The sequence below is a fragment of the Piliocolobus tephrosceles genome, chromosome 19, assembly GCF_002776525.5.
Source record: "Piliocolobus tephrosceles isolate RC106 chromosome 19, ASM277652v3, whole genome shotgun sequence".
In the NCBI taxonomy this organism is placed as follows: domain Eukaryota; kingdom Metazoa; phylum Chordata; class Mammalia; order Primates; family Cercopithecidae; genus Piliocolobus; species Piliocolobus tephrosceles.
The window spans coordinates 19192058-19212199 of record NC_045452.1 but is presented as its reverse complement, the minus strand read 5'-3'; the positions used below and the strand labels follow the sequence as shown (position 1 = coordinate 19212199).

The following is a 20142-nucleotide window of genomic DNA, read 5'->3' as shown; positions in this document are numbered from 1 at the left end:
CCTGTCTCCCTCCCCACCCTCTCTCCCCCTCCCTCTCCCCTTCCCCCTCTCTCCCCCCCTCCCCCTCCTCCTCCCCTACCCCACTCTCCCTCCCCCCCCCCTCCCCCCTCTCTCCTCCGCTACCCCCCTCTTCCCCTCTCCCCCCACCTCTCTCTCTCTGTCTCCATCTGCCATCTGTCTCTCTTGTCTTGGGTTGTCCTTCTTCTCTCTCTGACTCTTCCACCTTTGTCCGTCCCTCTCTCCCTGTCTCTCTGTCCGTCTCGGTCCCCCACTTTGACCACCACCCACTTCTCTCTCGGCAGGGGTCTGCTGGGCCGGCCGGGCTGGCGGGACTCAGAGCTGCTGAGGCAGTGCCGTGGCTCGGAGCAGGTGCTCTGGGGGCTGCCCTGCTCCTGGGTGCAGGTGCCTGCCCATGAGTGGGGCCACGCAGAGGAGCTGGCCAAGGTGGTGCGCGGCCGCATCCTGCAGGAGCAGGCCCGCCTCGTGTGGGTGGAGCGCGGCAGCAGCAGAGGCTGCCCCGGCAGCAGTGAGGCCTGAGGCTCATCTGATACCTGCAGCTTCTTCCCAAGTCAGGGGGGACCCTGGTGTCTGCGGTGCAGCTGGGCCCTCCCACCCTGAGCCTTCCTAGACCCTTGGACTCTCAGACACAGGGCCCTTGGCTCTGGCATCTCACCCCCAAGACTGTCTCTGGCCCTGCCGAGCCTGCGGGAGCCCCGGGACAGAGCGCCCGCTCCCCTCTACGTGCTGCTCTGGGCCTCCCTACGTGTCCCGGGCTCTCCACATTCCCACTAGTGGGTCTCACATGTGTGTCTGTGTCTTCTCCTTAAACACTCACCCTGGAGTCTGTTCTCACACCTGTGCACAGGTTTGCACACTCAAGTTCTCACGGGCAGGCTCAGGTCTGTCCCGCTGCCCTGGGCACGAGATCTCCCGAGGACCTGGGCCTGTTCTGCTCCCAGGAGCGCCGAGCCTGTTACCGCATGACTCCTGCCATCCAGCTCATGTTCCTCATGGATTCAGCCGTGCATGGACTGGGGGCTTCCCTGCCCACGGTCACCTGTACCCCTCGTGTCTTCTCACATGGGTGTCTGTGGTTCTCTCCTGTGTAAATGTCACGCCCCACCCCGTTTCATGTGGGCACTAACACGCATGCGTTCCTGGTGTACACACGCAGGACTGTGCCTTACAGGGCCCACTCCCTGCCTATGTCTCCCTCTTGGGGGGCCAGGGAGGGCGGCTGCTCTGTCATGAGAATGTACGGCCCGTGGGTGATTAACGGGCCTTTTTCACTCAGAAGCTGCACATTATGGAACATTAAACACTTTTGTCATTAGATGCTGGTGGCCTTCTGCTCGCTTGCATCCCTGGCCTGGGTCCCCGCCACTCTCCTCGTTTGTCTCCCAGCTCAGGTGGATACCACCCTTCAGGTCCCCGATTGCCCGTTGGGAGGGTCAGATTTCCCGCCTGCCTCTTCCCAGGGCCGCCTGCCATCTGTGCTGGCGTCACCTTACCTGCCCCTGAATGACCAGAGTAGGGCCCCACAGATGGGCCACCCCAGTGCTCAGCCCTGCCCACAACTGACCATCAGAGGAGTGTCCCCCGGAGTGGGGCACCAAAACTGGCAGGGTGTGGCCTCCGACTGAAGGGACCTGGCTGCTGAGCCCAGGAGCTCAAGAGCAAATCCTCGGTATGCACGCGGGTTCCTGAGACGTCTCTACTAGAGAGAGGATGGTTGCTCCCACTGGGAGCAATCCGGGCAGCCTTACTGGAGGAGGTGCCACTTGAACTTGGGAGTTGGGATTCCTTCCTTCCAGAACCACTTATTGGACCTATGTGTCCAAGTGCAGGTGACTGTCCTCAGCCACAGTGAGGAGCCTGGGCAGCCCCTGGGGCTTGGGGTGTGGGTGTACTAACTACGTAGGGCAGCCTCAAGGGCAGAAGCTCAGAGGCAGCACAGGGGTTGGATCTGGCCACCTTGGATGGGGTCGGAAATGAGGTTGGGAAGGGTAAGTCCAGGGGTGGGGAGTTGGGAGCACAGGGGAGCTTCAGCTGTGCCCTGGAGGCTGTGGGAGCTTCTGGGGATGCAGGAACAGGGTTGTGGGAGTTGACGCAGAGAGGGCTGAGGCCGACGGGGGCGGGGGGTACAGGGGCAGTGGAGGAGAGAGGAGCAGACAGGAAGGAGGGGCTCGGTGGCCTCCAGGGATGGGTCTGGATCTCCATGTTTGACAAGAAAAATGCTTAAGAAGGGGTCAGGGCTGGGGATTTGGGGTGGCGGGTGGAGAAGGGAATGGAGAAGCTGAGAGAGGGGATTGGGGTATGGATTGGGGGGCCACAGCTCCATCTTTAGTGGGAGGAGACAAGGAGTGGGTGTAGAGGAGAGGTGGTGAGGGTCTCAAAGAGACTGGACCACGCAGGATGATGGTGCTTGGGTGTGGAGGCCAGCGGGGATGGTGGGCCCAGGCTATCCCGGGAACCCAGAGAGGCTTTCCCAGGATGGAGTACAGGCTGCGCAGGGCACTGTAGTTTGGTTGAAAACCAAAGCTCTGGTCAGCCAGGTGACCCTGGCAACTTGGATGACCTCTCTGGGCCCAGGGCCTCACCCCGTGGAGTGGAGGCCAGGATGGTGGAGTGAGCATGGAGGTACGGATTGGCCACAGCTCGGTGAGCATGTGTGGCTGGGGCTGAGCCATTGCTTGGGAAACAGCTCTTCCCACTCTCTCCACGACAGGGTGTCTTTAACAAGGTGCAGACTGGACCTTGAGGCCTGCCAGTCTGTCACCACTGGGGTAGGGGCTGGGGAGTTGGACCCTGAGTGGCAAAGGTGGTGCCGTGGGGGAAGGGCAGCCTCCCTGCATGGGAGTCAGCGGCAATGCCCCTTTCCACTCCAGGCCTTCCCAGGTGTTGACCCTCCCATCCCCCCAGCCTCGTCCTCCCTACCTCAGGCGGTGGCAGTGGGCTTTCAATTTACCCTTAGCTGTGCTCCTCTGCTCATCTGAGCCCTGCCTGGGCTGCTCTCCCTGACTGAATCTTCCTGAACTTTGAAGCCTGGCTGAGATACTACCTCCATGAAGCCCACCACCAGGTCCTCCCAGCCCTTGGGACTTCTCCTGGGCCATGCCATGTTCTGCCTTGTGGCAGGACGAGGGCATCTGTGTGGCTGTCTCTCAACGTCTGTGGCTCCCTGGGCATGGAAACTGGGCTGTGCGCATTTGGGTACATGAACCTCCCCCTGCCCCACAGTGAGCCTGGCCCAGTGCTTGGCCTGGGGACATGCAGGGGCCCTGTGACTTGGCTGCCTTTGCCCGTTACCCTTTCTATAAGGTGGAGAAGCCCACTCATCCTGTAATCGTTGCCAAGTCATATTTTTGTCCCCATTTTAGAAATGATGAAGGTAACTTGCCTAGAGTCACACAGCCAGTGAGTGGCCCAGTTGGGATTTTTTTTTTTTCTTTCTGAGAAGGAGTTTTTTACTCTTGTTGCCCAGGCTGGAGTGCAGTGGTGACATCTCGGCTCCCTGCAACCTCCGCCTCCCTGGTTCAAGTGGTTCTCCTGCCTCAGCCTCCCTACTAGCTGGGATTACAGGCGCCTGCCACAGTGCCTGGCTAATTTTTGTAGTTTTGGTAGAGACGGGGTTTCACCATGTTGGCCAGGCTCATCTTAAACTCCCGACCTCAAGTGATCTGCCTGCCTCGGCCTCCCAAAGTGCTGGGATTACAGGCGTGAGCCACAGCACCCAGCCCCCAGTCGGGATTTGAACCTGGTCTGTGGAGCACAGAGCCTGGGATCATCACCAAGGCTGGCATCATCACCATTCTGAGAATACGGCCTGTGAAGGGGCCTGGCTGGGGGCTGGCCCGTGAGAGGGTGATTCAAAGGGTTGGTTTTCCTTTCCTCTCCCCAAGCTGTCCTCACGCAGGGTTGAGCCCGGCAGGGCCAGTTCACTTTGCCAGCCACCTGGAACTTTGTTGTGAATTAACATTGATTGAGTTATTGTCTGCCAAGCACTGTTCTAGGCACTGGGGTTTAGGGACTCAGTGATCAAAAAAGAAATCCTGCCCTGATATTCTCACGAGGAGGACTGACAATAAATAAGTTAAACATACAGAATGTTGGAAGATGAAAAGCGTGATGGAGAAAACAGTGAAGAAGTGGCTTGGGAGGGACAGGCCTAGGGGGCTGGGAAGGAGGCGGGAGGGGTTGCGGTGGTAACAGCGTGGGGAGGCGGGAGGGGTTGCAGTGTGAACAGCATGGGGAGGCGGGAGGGGTTGCAGTGTTAACAACGTGGTCAGGGAAGGCCTCACAGAGATGGTGACCTTTGTGTAAAAACCAGAAGGGAGTAGGGAAGTGAGACGTGCAGGTCTCTAGGGAGGGGCCCAGGTGGAAACAGCAAGTGCCAAGATCCTGTGGCGGCCGCATGCCTGGGCCAGCCGGGATCCTAGGGGTCTGGAGTGGAGTAGCAGTAGATGGGGTGGGAGTAACTTGGGGGCCAGCTCACGCAGGGCCTTGTGGGCTGCTGTGTGCTTTTTGGCTTTTGTTCTGAAGACAATGGGAGCCAGTGCAGGCTTTGAGTGGAGGAGGGAGGAGGTGTGAGTGAGCTTGTGCGAAACATGATGGAGGTGGTGGCTGGAGAAGGCCCTCTGTCTGTCCACTGGCTGGGTGCTGGGAGAGAGGCAGCTCCAGAGACTGCGGAGTGAAGTCAGGTATGGGCTGGGGCACAGCTGGAGGGGTGCCCTCAGGGGACCTCCTGTGAACCCGAGGAGGACCAGAGACCTGGGTTCCACCAGCTCTGTGGCTGTGTTGCTGGATTGTTTTTGCTCATTCTGTACCTTTGTGCCATATGTCCTCAGCTGTAAACTGGGAATGACAGTCCTAGTGCTGTTGTGAAGACCACAGGAACTGAGCAAACAACTGTGGGAGCCCCAAAGGTTAAGAGGTTATCACGGAGGGCTTCCTGGAGAAGGGAACCCTTAAGCTTTGAAGTCCAGATAGAATTCAGCCTAGCGGAGGGAATGTGGGTGAGACTGGTGGAAGATGGGAGAGCATCCCGGAGGAAACTGGTGAGCAAAAGCTGGGGGCTGGATGAAGCAGGACACCAAAGTCATGAGTGTTGAATGGGCCAAGCTGACAGCTCTCTGCAGGAGTGGACGGTGCTGGAGGACCCTGTCTTCCACCAGGCACGGAGGGTTTGCTGTGACTTCCTCCCACCGCAGCAGCTGGCAGAGCCGGGGCTGCCCCTTCTGCTGGTGCCTCCTTTCAGCCGCGTCTGTCTGGGGTTCCCTTCGTCTGGCCCCGCCCCTCGGGCTGAGCGGGGCGGGGCCAGGCGGTCCGGAGGCTGCGGCAGGCCGGACAGCGGGAGCAGGTGGAGGGCTGGCGGCGGTCGAGATCGTGCTGCCATGGCTCAGCCTCTGGGTCCAGAGCCTCAGCTCCTACCTCTTCCCTCCTTGCCAGCCCCTGATGCCTGCCAGACTTTTGCCTCTGCCGGAGCCCCTGCCTGACCAGCTTCCCCTCCCTGTCTGGTTGGGATTTGGGGGCTGAGCTGTCTGGGGTCCCAGGGCCAACCAATGCAGTGCCGGCTCCCACGGGGCCTGGCTGGAGCCCTCCTCACCCTCCTGTGCATGGGGCTCCTGTGTCTGCGGTACCACTTGAACCTGTCCCCGCAGCGGGTGCAGGAGACCCCTGAGCTGAGCCAGCCGAGCCCGGGGCCCCCTGAGCTGCAGCTACACGATGTTTTCATCGCAGTGAAGACGACCCGGGCCTTCCACCGCTTGCGCCTGGAGCTGCTGCTTGACACGTGGGTTTCCAGGACCAGGGAACAGGTGACAAGTGGGTGACATTGGGCCCTGGGAGTGTCCCCTGGCCTAAGGGGTTCTCAGAGGCCTTTCTACTGGGCTCTACTCCCTGACTGCCTCATGGGAGATGCTGCCCGCTACCTGCCTAATCTGGGATCCTCTTTCCCTCTCCTTCTTCCTGGCTTCGGGGGCTGCCTGTGGTCCTGCCTGTGCCCTGTACTGGTCCTGACTCCAGGTCCATCCAGGTCCCACCACTCCACCACTTTTAGGGGCCAGGCTGGGCCCCTGCTCCAGGCTTCCGGGTCCTTCCTGGGGGTCCTTCTATTCCTAGCTGCTCCCGTGAGGGCCTCACTCCTAGCCACCCAGGCCCAGCCTGGCATCGGGGTTAATGGTGGATGTTGGGCAGCTGGGGTGGAGGCTTCCAAGACGTCCTGACCCTGACCCGTGCCCAGGCCAGGCTGTTCCACCCAGGCCCTAGGTGCTGTCCTGCCCAGGCTCTGAAGGTGGAGGATGTGGGGAGGATGTCTAGGTGGGGTCTGTTCTTGGGGGAGGCATCCCTTCGGGCTTCCCGACAGCCCGTCCCGCTGTGCCTCTGCTGCCCTGGGTGTGCTGAGGCTGCCATGTCTGGTCTCCTGCATTGGCTTCCTGTGGGCTGCTTCCGAGGCAGGGAAGGAGAGCGCATGCCACAAGGGTGGTGCCTGTGGCAGTGGTGGGCAGTAGGTCGGGGAGGCCTCGGTGAGGCAGTAGGTGGGATTGCGTGTGTGTGTACGCGTGCTCACACGCACGGAGCTGGAGTGTGCTAGATGTGCGTGACAAGAGGCATGTCTGTCACATGGCTGCACGGCTCTGGCAAGCCAAGTCCCTTCCAGCCTTTCCCCTCCTCGCATCCAGTATCTTCCTTAAGCAAAGTCAGTGATGTTGGGTGTTAGGGACCGTTGATGGGGGAGGTGGAAGATGGGTAGACACACACACACACACACACACACACACACACACACACACACACACACACATCCGTCCCCTCTTTGGCGGCTGGCTCAGTGGGAGGAAGTGACTGAGTCTTTGGAGATAGTTGAGGCCTCCTGGAAGACCAAAAGGAGGGGGAGAGGATGGCTGGCAGAGGCCAGGCCCTCCTGGGGAGGGGCACCCTGCCCTGATTTCTGCCCTTATACTCAGGATTAACTCTTCCCCAGCTGGCCCCCAGCACCCCAGCTCTTCTCTGGGCCCCACACAGCTTCTCATCTTGGGGAGATCCTGGTTCTTCCTGCGGAAGCCGCCAAGGCGGGCCCTCCCGCAGGCCTTCCTGTTTATGCGTCTGTGTACCCGGGAGCGTGGCCTCACGTGGCCCACGGCCCTTTCCTGTCTTGTCTCCATCACTGCGGTGGTGCCCTTGCCCCGGATGAGGAAACTGAGGCCAGAGAGGAGGAAGTGCTGGCTAGCCTGGTGTCACGCAGAAGGCCTGAGGGGGCAGAGCCCAGTGGGACCTAGAACCTTGCTCCTGGCTGGGTGCTTTTCTTCCCTGCTGAGACTTGGGAGCCCCGTGAGGCCTGGGTCACTGGGCTACAGGAGAGGGTCCTTGGCCTTCAGCCTGGGCGGCTGTGCCTGGCAGTACCAGGCCAGGAGAGGCAGGCAAGAACAACCCCTTCCCTGTCCCAAGCTCGATCCCACATACGAATCAGGCAGTGGGGTGGGAGTAGGGGTGCTGGCAGCTCTGCCGCCGCTCAGGGCTGTAGATCAGGCGAGTTGCTTGTTTCACCCTCACAGTAAGCCCCACAGAGATCGGCTGTGATGACCGTGATCTTCCCGCCTTATAGTGCAAACACTGAGCAGGGTTCGGCCGAGGTGGGAGATGAATCCACTCAGCTGGGCCCAAGGGGCGAGGGGCAGACTCTAGAAATCTTGTCCTTGAAGTTGAAAGAAGGAAGGATGCTGAGATAGAGGAGGAGGTGGGAGGACAGGGAGGCCCTCGCTCACTACCCCACATCTCTCACTCTTTGACTCACTTCTGTCTGTGACCTCGGCCAAGGCCCTCCCCTTTCAGCCCGCAGTTTCCCCGTCTGCACAGGGCAGGAGTGTCTGGACCGGGCCTGAGCTGGTTAACTACAGCGCTGGGCACCTGCCTGGCTGGTTAAGGGCAGTCGGGTGGCAGGTGGGCCTTGTGGCAGGGGCTGGGACTCGTGTGCTGGCCTTTGTCCTGGGCCGAGGGGTGGGCTGGGGGAGGCGGGTTTTGTGCTCAAGAGGAGCCTTTCTCCTCCCTATGGTCCCTTCGTTGGGGGGAGACGTGGCAGCAGCCCCACAACTCCCCTCCTCTGCAGCAGATGGTCCCCGGCCACCCCTCCCCTGCCCTAGCAGTCTGCGTGTCCCTTTGTTTCCCGCGGCTGCCTGTGAAGTTTTCACCATTGTCAGATCTCCTCCTTAAACAAGTCAAATACAGCCCTTGGCTCCGAGGAAACTCTGCCCAGTGCTCTGTGCCAACCTTACGATTCCCAGGGACTGAAAGCACCAGCCTCACTGCCCTCTCCCGTGCCCCCGCCCCCTCTGGCCCCGGAGTCCCCTTCCCGGCTCCTCCCTCACTCTGCTCACGGCTGCTGTTTTTTGTTTTGTTTTGTTTTGGTTTTTGTTTTTTTGTTTTTTTTGAGACAGAGTCTCACTCTGTTGCCCAGGCTGGAGTGCAGCGGCGCGATCCCGGCTCACTGCAACCTCCTTCTCCTGGTTTCAAGCGATCCTCAGCTTCCTGAATAGCTGGGACTACAGGCATATGCACCACGCCTGGCTAATTTTTCTATTTTTAGTGGAGATGGGGTGTTGCCATGTTGGCCAGGCTGGTCTTGAACTCCTGGCCTCAGGTGATCCGCTCGCCTTGGCCTCCCAAAGTGCCTATTCTGCTTTATTCGGGTTACTAGATCTTCATCCGGAAACCGTCCTCGGCCCATTTGGCCCATGCTCCAAGCTTGAGAGTGCTTCACTATCTGGTGGCTGTTTGGTGGCAAAAGTTTGCCGAGGGCAGGGCAGGAAAGGCCTGGCTTCTTTTATAGGATCCCTTGAGGCTGTGTTGAAAACAGTCTTGGGGTGGGAGCAGAACAGAGCAGAGAGGCCAGGGAGGAGGGCCTGCGGCAAAGCAGGCAGCAGGTGACGACAGTGGCCAGTGGAGGGGACCTGGGTGGCTGGGGCGGGCTGGAGGGAAGAGCAGCGTCCCAGACTATTTGGAGGCTGGTGAGCCGAACTGATGATAGGCTCGGGGGGAGGTGCGAGAGGAAGAGAGGAGGAGCAGAGAGTCTGAGGTTTTGGGTTCCAACCAGTGAGAGGGAGGAGCAGGTCTTGGGGAGCACGGAGGCTCAGTCTTGATGCATTAAGTCCCCAGGAGACGTCGTGGTTTCAGGGGATTTGACAGTTTGGAGCTCAGGGAGAGGCTAGGGCTGGTGGTGTCCACGAGTCTCCAGCTCCGTGATGGTGTTTAAAGCTGAGAGGCTGCATGGCGTCACTGATGGGGTGGGCCTCCTGGAGAAGCGGACCAGGGCCTAGGCTTGGACCACCACCATTTCCCCCTGCGGAAATCCGGAGACCTCCAGCATTTGCTAAATCTGACTGTGGGAGACGGACCCCAGGGAGAGAGGCTCAGAGGGTGGACGCTGCCCAGGCCTTCCCGAGGAGAGCCAGGTGCCGGAACAAGGAGACAGATTGGACCAAGCCTGTGGCCTCCAGGATGTCATTGTTTGGTGGAAGAGATGGAGAGATAAATTTCTGTAACTAGGGAGTTTTGCTAACTGCTGTTAGTGACAGGAGGAACAGAGGGCTGAGGAACACAAAGCAGAGGCCCCTAAAATAGCTGGAGGGGTGTCAGGGAAGGTTTCCTGGGGGAGGTGATGCCTAAGCTGGGAGCTAGAGGGTGGAAAGAGGGCACAGCATGTGCAGAGGATCAGAGGTGTGGGCCTGTGCGTGTGTGTGTGTGACACAGAGAGAGAGAGACAGAGAGAGAAGCCCCAAGAGTGGGCAGGAAGTAATGAGATCAGACTACATCAGGTAGGGTGGCCAGGTGGCCCCTCATGGCCACAGGGAGGCTGGCCTTTATCCCAAGGATGGCAGGGAGCCATGGAAGGTGTTAGTGACCAGTGGTGGAGGTGGGTGTTATCCGATTCTGGTCCCGGCAGGAAAACATATCTGAGGGAAAGAGGCAGAGTCTTGCAATAGTCCAATGAGAGGTGATAGTGGTTCAGAAGCAGGGCTGTGGCCGTGGGCCTTGGGAGACAGCCTGGCTCCCTCCTGCGCCTTCCTGTGTCAAACCTGGCTCCTGGCCTCCTATGCCTCAGTTTCCCCTGAAATACAAGTAGGTGAGCCTGACTTCACTGTCAACTCTTCCTTGCTCTTTTACACACAATCTTGTTTTATTCTCATAGCCACTACTACTCACAGCCATCTACCCCTTTTGTAGGTGGGTAAACTGAGCCTCAAGGCAGGGACTGTTCTGATCTGAAGGGCTAATTTCTGGGAAGGAGGGAGGGGATTGTGGGTAAGCAGAGGGGAGCATTGCAGTTGGAGGCCCTGAGCTTCGAGGGAGGACAGGGCTGAGCCACGAGTATGGCCCCAGTGGGGGCTGAGAGAGTCTGGGGGCTTTAAAGAGGTGGGGCACTTGGAAAGGGTCCAGAATTGTCCTGAGTCCTGGGCCAGGCAGTCCCAGGGCCAGGGAGGCCCTCAAAGGCCCTTGAGGTGCTCACTGGGTGAGAGGACCCACTTGGGCAGCTGAGAAGCTCTGCCCCTGTTGGGCTGGGCGTGAAGCGGGAAGGACACCACTCCCCAGCCTGCCTTGTCTTTGTCCTCAGCCTGGCTTGTCTTTGTCGCATCCATGTGCTTCCTCTACCTCTCATTCAGAGTTTGGGTTTGGATTATGTAGGGGCTGAGCCGCTTTCACTGCCTGGGAGGCGGTGGGGAGAGGTCCGTGGGTTCGAAAGTCAGCCTGGCACTTGCCAACCCTGGTCCATCGCTCAGCCTCCTTTTTATCGTCTGGGAAGAGAACAGATGAAAACACCTGCTTTGTGAGGTTTGAGGGTCGCTGGGGGCAGGTGCATGTCCAATCTGGGAGAGTTGGACTGGGTTGTGAGGCAGCATTTCCGAGATGGCTTTCTTTTCTACTTTTTTTTTTTTTTGAGACGGAGTCTCGCTCTGTCGCCCAGGCTGGAGTACAGTGGCCAGATCTTGGCTCACTGCAAGCTCCGCCTCCCGGGTTCACGCCATTCTCCTGCCTCAGCCTCCAGAGTAGCTAGGACTACAGGCGCCCGCCACCATGCCCGGCTAGTTTTTTGTGTTTTTTAGTAGAGACGGGGTTTCACCATGTTAGCCAGGATGGTCTCGATCTCCTGACCTCGTGATCCGACCGTCTCGGCCTCCCAAAGTGCTGGGATTACAGGCTTGAGCCACTGCGCCTGGCCCCAAGATGGCTTTCACAGGGGGTTTGTGTGGCTGTGAAGGTGTGACGTCTCCCTAGTGGCGTGGTGTCCCAGGGTGTGGGTGTGGGTCTGTTCACATACAGTTTGTGTCCTGATAATGGGTTTAAGGTTGTGTTACGTGACTGTGGAGGAGCCGAGTGCAGCTGTGTGTGTGTGTGTGTGTGTGTGTGTGTGTGTGTGATAGAAAAGGGTGAGATGCTGCCCAGGTGTGTGATTATGGTTGGGTTCCTGTGGCTGCTCTGGAAAGGGGGCGAGTGTATGTGTTTAGACTGTGGGCTGTGTACACCCTGAAGTTGTGTGTCTACAAAGGCTGAGTTGTATGTGTTATATGTTGTCCTGAAGCAGCGTGTGACCATGAGAGGGGTGTGCGTGTCACTGGAGGAGTACAGAGTCCATCTGGGGCCTGGTGTTGGTGGGCTGTGGATTGGTCTGGGGTGTTGCTTGGGCCGACGTGAGTCCTGACCCCTTCTTCTCCTTCCTAGACATTTGTCTTCACCGACAGCCCAGACAAAGGCCTCCAGGAGAGACTGGGTAACTCTGCCTTGCCTGGGTGGGGGTCTTTAGCTGTTGCCCAGGAAAGCTGGGGCAGCTGTGTCCTGGCCTGAGGGTTTCCAGGAAATGGGCTGCCCACCCTTGGCATGTGGGGATCCCCCTTTGTCCAGGGGGGAAGTGGGCTTCTTCCCTGGAAACCGGTGTGGGCGTGGGTAGGGGAGGAGCTGTGCTGGACAAGGCCCTGGACACCTGAGTCCCAGTCCAGCCTGCTGTCCACGAGCTCTATGGTCCTGGGCAGGTCTGCCTTCCCCGGGCCTCAGTGTTACCACGTGTCAAATGGGAGTGGGTGGGCCGCTCCAGGCTCCCTGTGGTCCAGCCTTGCTCTGTATTCTGTGTTCAGGGCTGCAAAGGGGGGAGCTGGACAGGGTCCCCTGACTCCTCCTCACTTCTCCAGGGTCCCACCTTGTGGTCACCAACTGTTCCGCGGAACACAGCCACCCCGCTCTGTCCTGCAAGATGGCTGCTGAGTTCGACACCTTCTTGGCCAGTGGGCGTAGGCGAGTGTTCCTGAGTCTCTGGGGATAGGTGTGGTCTGGGCCCAGTGGAAATAACCCGTGGGCCTCCTGGGATCTGACTGCAGCCCCCACTCCCCTAGCAGGCAGTGGGCAGATGAAGGCCAGCTGGGGGTCCAGCTGCCATTCAGGATTGGATATGTGACCTTGGGAAAATGACTTTTTTTTTTTTGAGTTAATTTCACTCTTGTTGCCCAGGCTGGAGTGCAATGGTGCGGTCTCGGCTCATTGAAACCTCCGCCTCCTGGATTCAAGCGATTCTCCTGCCTCAGCCTCCTGAGTAGCTGGGATGACAGATGCCCACCATCACGCCTGGCTAACTTTTGTAATTTTAGTAGAGACGGGGTTTCATCATGTTGGCCAGGCTGGTCTCGAACTCCTGACCTCAGGTGATTCACCCGCCTCGGCCTCCTAAAGTGCTGGGCTTATAGGCGTGAGCCACCACACCTGGCCAGGGAGAGTGTCTTAACCTCTCAGTCTTGGTCCTCAACTGTGAAGTGAGTGCCCTCCTCACGAGCTTACACAATATGCAACTTGGCACAAAGCAGATGCCTTAAATGTCAGCCTCCCCCACCCCTACCCCCATTCTGTCACTGTTGACCGACTGTGGGGGTGCTTAGGGACCCTGGCTTGGAACACCCCCCCCCCAACAAGTTCACTGTCCCCGTTTCATCCCTACAGGTGGTTCTGCCACGTGGACGATGACAACTATGTGAACCCAAAAGCGCTGCTGCAGCTGCTGAGAGCCTTCCCGCTGGCCAGCGACGTCTACGTGGGAAGGCCCAGCCTGAACCGGCCCATCCACGCCTCAGAGCCACAGCCCCACAACCGCACGGTGAGTGCCTCTCCTCCTCCTTTGCCTTTTGGCCCATTGGTCCCAGGGCCAGGCCAGTCCCAGGGGCGGGGGTGTGCTAGAGAGGTGAGAGGGGTTCTGGGTTCTGGGTTTGGCCCCATGTGGGTTTGGCACCTGTAGTCCCAGCTTCTTGGGACGCTGAGAGAGAATCGCTTGAACCCGGGAGGCAGAGGTTGCAGTGAGCTGAGATGGCGACGTTGCACTCCAGCCTGGGTGGTAGAGTAAGACTCCATCTCAAAAAAAAGAATTGCTGGAATATTATGCGGCTGGGTGATCAATTACTGCTGCCTGAGCCCCAGAGCCCTTCCCCCACTTCCCCTCCTTGGGCACCCTCTCTCTCCAGGCACCTCCACTAGCCTGTGACTGAAGAGTTGACACCTGGCACAACAGGGGGCTCCATACCCACCTCAGTTCCTGACCTGGATGGATGCTGATTCGGGTTGCCAGATTCATTAAACAAATAAATGAGAAACTACTACATCCAGTTAAACTTGACTTTCAAATAAATAATGAGGAATTTTTTAGTATAAGTATGTCCCAAATATTGCATGGTTCTTTCCTTGTCCCCAGGACCCACTGGATATCAGGTGTTAGAGTGGTCCAGGCCTTAGGGCTCCCTTGGCCCAAGGAAAAAGGCAGGTCGGGAGGTCCCTCTCTAGAGGCAGTGCCTGGTGCAGGAGCTGGGCACACAGCGGGGCTCAACCTCCCTTCTCAGGTCACCATCTGCTTCATTAGAAAAAAAACAAGAGCAGAAAACACAAAACCTTAATTATCAGTAGCTAATCAGCCTCTGAGCCTTAATTAAATTCTTCTGGGCCCTGGGGCTCTGTGTGTGAGTGATTCCAGGGGAGCCAGGGGGTCCCCCAGTCTCCCATACCACTTCACCACTGGCCACTCACCTCTACCTAAGCCATTTGCCTCTGGGGTGGAGAACTGCGTGCTGGAGCCTGACTCCCTGGGTTTACACAGCAGCCCTGCCACCTCCTGGCTTTGTGATCTTGATGAGGTCACCTCACCTCTCTGTGCCTCAGTTTCCTAATCTGTGAAATGGGTAATAATAGCCCCTACTCAAAGAGTGGTTGTGAACATAGAAGAAAGAATGAAATGAGGTCATCTATCCAAGTCCTTGGAATGAGACCTGGCACAAAGTCAACACTAGAAAGTGTTAGTGATCTGAGGCCGGGCGCAGTGGCTCATGTCTGTAATCCCAGCACTTTGGGAGGCCAAGGCGTATGGATCACCTGAGGTCAGGAGTTTGAGACCAGTCTGGCCAGCCAACATATAGTGAAACCCCGTCTCTACTAAAAAATACAAAAGTTAGTTGGGCGTGGTGATGCACGCCTGTAGTCCCAGCTACTTGGGAAGTGGAGGCAGGAGAATTGCCTGAACCCGGGAGGCGGAGGCTGCAGTGAGCCGAGATCGCAACACTGCACTTACACTTGAGCCTGGGCAACAGAGCAAGACTCTGTCTCTGAAAAAAAAAAAAAAAAGGAAAGAAAGTGTTAGTGATCCGTATTGGACACAGCCTGACCTTCGTTTCCCAGCTACATCTTTCCTCTGCACACTCAGGCCCCGTCAACCTAGGCCCACCTCTGTGGCCCAGGAGAGCAGGTGCGGTGTTTGGCAGCCCCTCCCAAGCCACATGGAGTGAGGTAGAGACCATTCTCAGGGAAAAGGGGCACAGTGGCCTTTTAGTAGAGACAGGGTTTCACCATGTTGGCCAGGCTGGTCTCGAACTCCTGACCTCAAGTGATTCACCCACCTCAGCCTCCCAAAGAAAGTGCTGGGATTACAGGCATGAGCCACCTAAACAGAGTCTTGCAGGAGTCAGCCAATGCTGAGGGAGAGAGGAACAGAGTCCCAGGCAAGGACTTCAACTGACCGCATACACCCCATTAATGCCGCTGCCCTGGATGCCTGGCCAAGGGGCAAGTGGGTAAACCAGTACTCATCCCCTTTAACTGGAATCCAGCTGGACTTGAGTCTGATCAGTGACCTCATCACTCCTAATTAACTATGTGACTTCGGGCCTCTGTTTTCTTATCTATAGAATGGGCACAGTAATGCCAGGCCGTAGCAAGATTCTAGTGAGATTCAAAATAAAGAGCTTTTGAACCATGCTGGTTGGGGGTGAAGGGTGGCCTGGCTGTCCCTTTCCCCCACAAATCCCACCAGGCTCACTCTGCCCCTTGGCCTCCTCTCCCTCAGAGGCTGGTACAGTTCTGGTTCGCCACCGGGGGTGCTGGCTTCTGCATCAATCGCAAACTGGCTTTGAAGATGGCTCCGTGGGCCAGGTAAGCAGAGACCCCGAGGTGGGCAGGAAGGCAGGGAGGGGGTGGCGGCTGGGGTACAGGAGGGGCCTTTGTAGCAGGAAGGGCTTTGAGAGTGAGCTCAGGAGAAGCTGCTCCTCATTCATGTGTGTCACAGTGCGGCAGTTAGTGGTGAGCAAACCACCTGTCACCTGCCCTTGGGGCTGCGCGACCGAGTGCATGACTTGCCACACACAGGCAAGTCATATCATCTCCAAGAGCCCCAGTCCCTCCGTCTGCCCATGGGCCTGATTATACAATGGCCAGTGGTGTGGTAAGGGTTAAATGAGAAAATGTCTGGGCTGGCCCTGGTAGGTGCTATTTGCTGCCCTTTTCTGACCGGTCAATGCCGTAGGGGAGGTGAAGGCCAAATTTAAGGGCTTTCAGAGGAGGGAGAAGGGCCTTCTGGTTGAGGGCAGAAGGGAAGACTTCCAGCAAGAGGTGGTATTTGAGCTGGGTCAGCCCCACGTACACCACACTGGGCCATCTAAGGGAGATGATGTTACTCCTAATATCACAGTGGGCGTACACCCTGTGATATTACTCGTAATACCATCTAAGGGAGATGATATCACTCCTAATATCATGAGGGGATCTCAGGGGTAGTGGAGGCTGCAGTGTGGGTGGGGGTGGGACACTGGTATTCCAGAAGTGGCAAGGCCTGGCCTCCGGAGGTCTTTCCGGGCTCTTATTATTATTATTAACAGCACTATCAGCGGCCACTCTCTTGTATTGAGGGCTGACTCTGAGCCAGCTCTGTGCTCCATCAACAGGATCACAACACCTCAGGGAGAAGGTGGCCTTAGCCTTGCGTTTCTAGATCTCAGGCAACTGAGGCGCTGGGATTAAGCCAGTCTGAGGTCAGCCAGATTCAAGGTCACTCAGTTGCTGGGTTTGGCTCCAAGGTCTGCAAGACTTGCTACTACCCAAGCCTGCCCTGCCTTGCCTGGCTGGGAGGGGCCCCCCAGGACAAGAGCGGGCCCACTGTCCTGAGGCATGTCCACAGAGCTGTGTGTGTACACATGACCAGGGTCATCCCTGTGCCTGGGGTGCCCCCACCCAGGCTTCTGCCAACCTCTAAATTACCTTTGTGTGAATTAGAAAAAGCCCCCTTCCTCCAAATCCTGCAGGTGCAGCTTGAGGGCTTGCAGGCTGGGGAGGGGAGTACAGGCTGGATTTCTGCACCCATTTGCCCCTTGGCCAAACATCCAGGGCAGCAGCATAAATGGGGTGTGTGTGGCCAGTTGAAGTCCTTGCCTGGGACTCTGTTCCTCTCTCCCTTCAGTACTGGCTGACTCCAGCCCGTCCTGCAAGACTGCTTAGGTGGCTCATGCCTATAATCCCAGCACTTTGGGAGGTTGAGGTGGGTGAATCACTTGAGGTCAGGAGTTCGAGACCAGCCTGGCCAACATGGTGAAACCCTGTCTCTACTAAAAATACAAAAATTAGCCGGGTGTGGCGGCGGGCTCAGGAGGCTGAGGCAGGAGAATTGCTTAAACCCAGGAGGCGGAAGTTGCAGTGAGCCAAGATTGCACCACTGCACTGCACCTGGGCAATGGAGACTGTCACAAAAACAAACAAACAAACACACACACAAAAAAGCTACCACCTCCTCTGGGAAGCCTGCCTGATTCTTCCTATACCCCCAGGCAGCGTGCTTCCCTCTGACTTAGCACCACTCTTTGAAAGACCCGCTCCCTGCTCTGTCTCCCTCCAGAATAGGGACCGCTATCGGGGGCAGGAAGCGTTTCCTTCTCATCTGTGTATCCTCAGCCCTAGCATAGTATCTGGCACATGAATAAATCAGTGAATGAATAACAAGACAGGGGGAGAAGGAAAGGCTACGTGTATAAAGGGCCTCACCTTCCCATTCCCCGTTTAATCCTCACAACAGCCCCGTGAAGACAGGGCCATTACATCCCCATTTCATAGAACAGAAGACTGAGGCTGAGGCTCTCCAAGGTTCCCGACTTGCTCAAGGTCATACAGTATGCAGCAGGCAGGTGCTCTGCTCTGCCATCTTGTCCCAGGGGAGGGCCTTCGTGGGGTAGCCCACGGCTTTGGGTATGAAGGGCCTGGGCCAGTGTCTACAGTCTGGCTCTGTCCCTCAGCGGCTCCCGTTTCATGGACACATCCGCTCTCATCCGGCTGCCTGATGACTGCACCATGGGCTATATCATTGAGTGCAAGCTGGGCGGCCGCCTGCAGCCCAGCCCCCTCTTCCACTCCCATCTGGAGACCCTGCAGCTGCTGAGGACTGCGCAGCTCCCAGAACAGGTGAGCTGGCCTTGGGGCAGGTGGCAAATGGGAAGGGGCAACCAAAGGAACATGAGGTCTCCCCAACCCTCCCTCCTGGTGTTTGAAAGACCTGGAACTCCAGATTATGGGGCTTGGCTCTTCCCTATTGATGGGGAAACTGAGGCCTAGGGTGGCGAAGGACCCCCTAAGGGTACACAGGGACTCAACCCCTTCACCTCTAACCCTCAAGGATTAGCGTTTGTGAAGCTGAAATTCTTTGATCTGGTCCTCAAATGCCAGCCGGAAGGACCTGAACAGATGAGATGAGGCTGTCTCCAGGTTCCCAACACCCTGCTCCCCACCGCTGCCTCTACTCAGTCTTCCATCCTCCCCACGTTCTTCCCGGGGAGCCCAGCTGGCCCTTTCTGATTTCCCTGTTGGGAGCCCCTTCCTCATCAAAACTCCCCTATCCATTGCTGAGTGCTGTTCCTGCCAACCCTGAGGTTACCGGGATGGAATGGGTCTTCGGGGGGATGCTCAGCATTACGTTAGGCTGGGGGAGAAGGGGGACCCCATCCCACCACCTGACAGGTAATACAGGCCCAACTGGCTCTGCCTCGGAGAGGCTACCCTCTGACGCTGTAGATGGTCCTGGCTGGGAGTGTCCCCGGAATCTCCTGCCCAACAGTATGACAGAAACTCAACATGGACTGGGTAGCCCGAAAAGGACATGGTTGGCTCACATAACTGAGAACCTGAGGGCCTGGCTGGCTAGGTCCGGCGGGGTCTAGGCGTGCAGATGGCCTCCCAGACTCTCGCCACTCTAGTCCGCTCTCCCCCAAGTTGTCCCGTCCTCAAGCGGGCTCAGCCTTCATGTTGGCAAGATGGCAGCCCCAGCCTTCCCCCCACCATCGGAGGAGAGCACCTCCTTCCTTCAGATCCCAGGGCTGGCATTCATGGGTCTGACGACTTAGCTTGGGTCACATGACCCATCTCCTACCAGCACCTGGAGTTACTGTTGATTGGCCAGGCCTGGAACTGGGGTGTGAGGTTGGTCCCATTAGGATGGCAGGGCCTGAAGCCAGGAAAAGGAGGCAGATTTGAGGCAGGTGGACCAGGGCACTCTAATGGTTAGGGTATCCTGAGTACCCACAATGCCAGGCACCACGCTGGGGGCTTTCTCTTCCTCTTTTTTTTTTTTTTTTTTGAGATGGAGTCTCGCTCTGTTGCCTAGGCTAGAGTGTAATGGCACGATTTTGGCTCACTGCAACTTCCACCTCCGGGGTTCAAGTGATTCTTCTGCCTCAGCCTCCTGAGTAGCTGGGACTACAGACACCCACCACCATGCCGGGCTATTTTTTGTATTTTTAGTCGAGACAGGGTTTCACCATGTTGGCCAGGCTGGTCTCGAACTCCTGACCTCAAGTAATCCACCTGCCTCAGCCTTCCAAAGTTCTGGGATTACAGGCATGAGCCACCGAGCCCAGCCACCCTTCTTTAACTCTCTGTTTCCTCACAATATTTACACGAGGTCAGTACTAACATGATCCCCATTCTATAGATGGGGAAAATGAGACCCAGCGAGCTGAACTGACCACGGCACACAGCTAATATGGGGCAAAGGGGCACTGGAACCGTAGCTGGGTGGTCCCTATGCCCACAGTCTTTAACCACTGTGCTCTGCAGCCTCTGAGCTGAAATCATGATCCATGTGGTCACTGCCTGGTGCAGTACAGGCTCCAGGTGAAGAGGGATGTGCCAAGGCCCTCCAGTGAGTCTCAGAAAACCTCCATTCTAGTCCAGGCATGCAGCTTACTGGAAAGGTGCCTTTTCCTGTTGAGCCTCAGTTTCCAAATCTGTAGGTGCGGTATTGTTCCAGCCTCTCAGGGAGCTCAACCCTCGAGGGAGCAAATGGGATTAAGGGCATGGCAGTGCTTTTCCAGCTGTGAAGTGCCTTGGGGCGTGGGGTGGGCTCCCACCACCAGTGGGGAATTTCAGGTTCCGGGGCAGCTTTCCCTGCAGCTTACACACCCTCCTCCACCTGTGCCAGGATGCTGCCCCCTTGTGGGGATCCCCAGTGCGACACCCCAACACTCACTCTTCTATCTCCCTGCCCAGGTCACCCTCAGCTACGGTGTCTTTGAGGGGAAACTCAACGTCATTAAGCTACAGGGCCCCTTCTCCCCAGAGGAGGACCCCTCCAGGTGGGTCTGAGGGCTGGAACCTTGCATGGGAGGAGTGGGGGCTGAGTCCAGGCATCCAAACATGGGGGAGCTGGGAGGGAGTGGAGCTGGACAGGTTTTGGTGGCTGACAGCACAGAGCTTGGAGTGGACGGAGTGGATTTCAGTTTCTGACCCTGCCACTGGCTTGCTGTGTGACCTTGGGCAAGTGTCTTGCCCTCTCTGGGACTCAGTCTCCCATTAGTAACACCTGGATGCTGGCCATCG

At 57.7% G+C, this 20142-nt stretch overlaps 2 protein-coding genes across 5 annotated transcripts in view; both read left to right on the top strand.

The window, feature by feature from the left end:
- CARD10 (caspase recruitment domain family member 10) overlaps nucleotides 1–1331 on the top strand; it is a 30640-nt gene extending 29309 nt beyond the window's left edge. The window contains exon 21 of the mRNA XM_023222128.1: nucleotides 303–1331. Within this exon, the coding sequence (XP_023077896.1) occupies nucleotides 303–537 (235 nt within the window). The 3' untranslated portion in view covers nucleotides 538–1331. The remainder of the gene's footprint in view (nucleotides 1–302) is intronic.
- Nucleotides 1332–5189: 3858 nt separating this feature from the next.
- MFNG (MFNG O-fucosylpeptide 3-beta-N-acetylglucosaminyltransferase) overlaps nucleotides 5190–20142 on the top strand; it is a 36670-nt gene continuing 21717 nt past the window's right edge. For 3 of the 4 annotated variants that reach the window (XR_002733588.1, XM_023222061.1, XM_023222060.1), the window contains exons 1-7: nucleotides 5190–5816; nucleotides 11713–11761; nucleotides 12177–12279; nucleotides 12976–13129; nucleotides 15356–15441; nucleotides 17568–17733; nucleotides 19813–19898. Coding sequence is in view for 3 of the 4 variants with exons in the window: in XM_023222061.1 (XP_023077829.1) it covers nucleotides 5562–5816; nucleotides 11713–11761; nucleotides 12177–12279; nucleotides 12976–13129; nucleotides 15356–15441; nucleotides 17568–17733; nucleotides 19813–19898 (899 nt within the window). In the remaining variant the exon portion in view is untranslated. The remainder of the gene's footprint in view (nucleotides 5817–11712; nucleotides 11762–12176; nucleotides 12280–12975; nucleotides 13130–15355; nucleotides 15442–17567; nucleotides 17734–19812; nucleotides 19899–20142) is intronic. The other variant, XM_023222062.1, reaches the window with a different exon arrangement.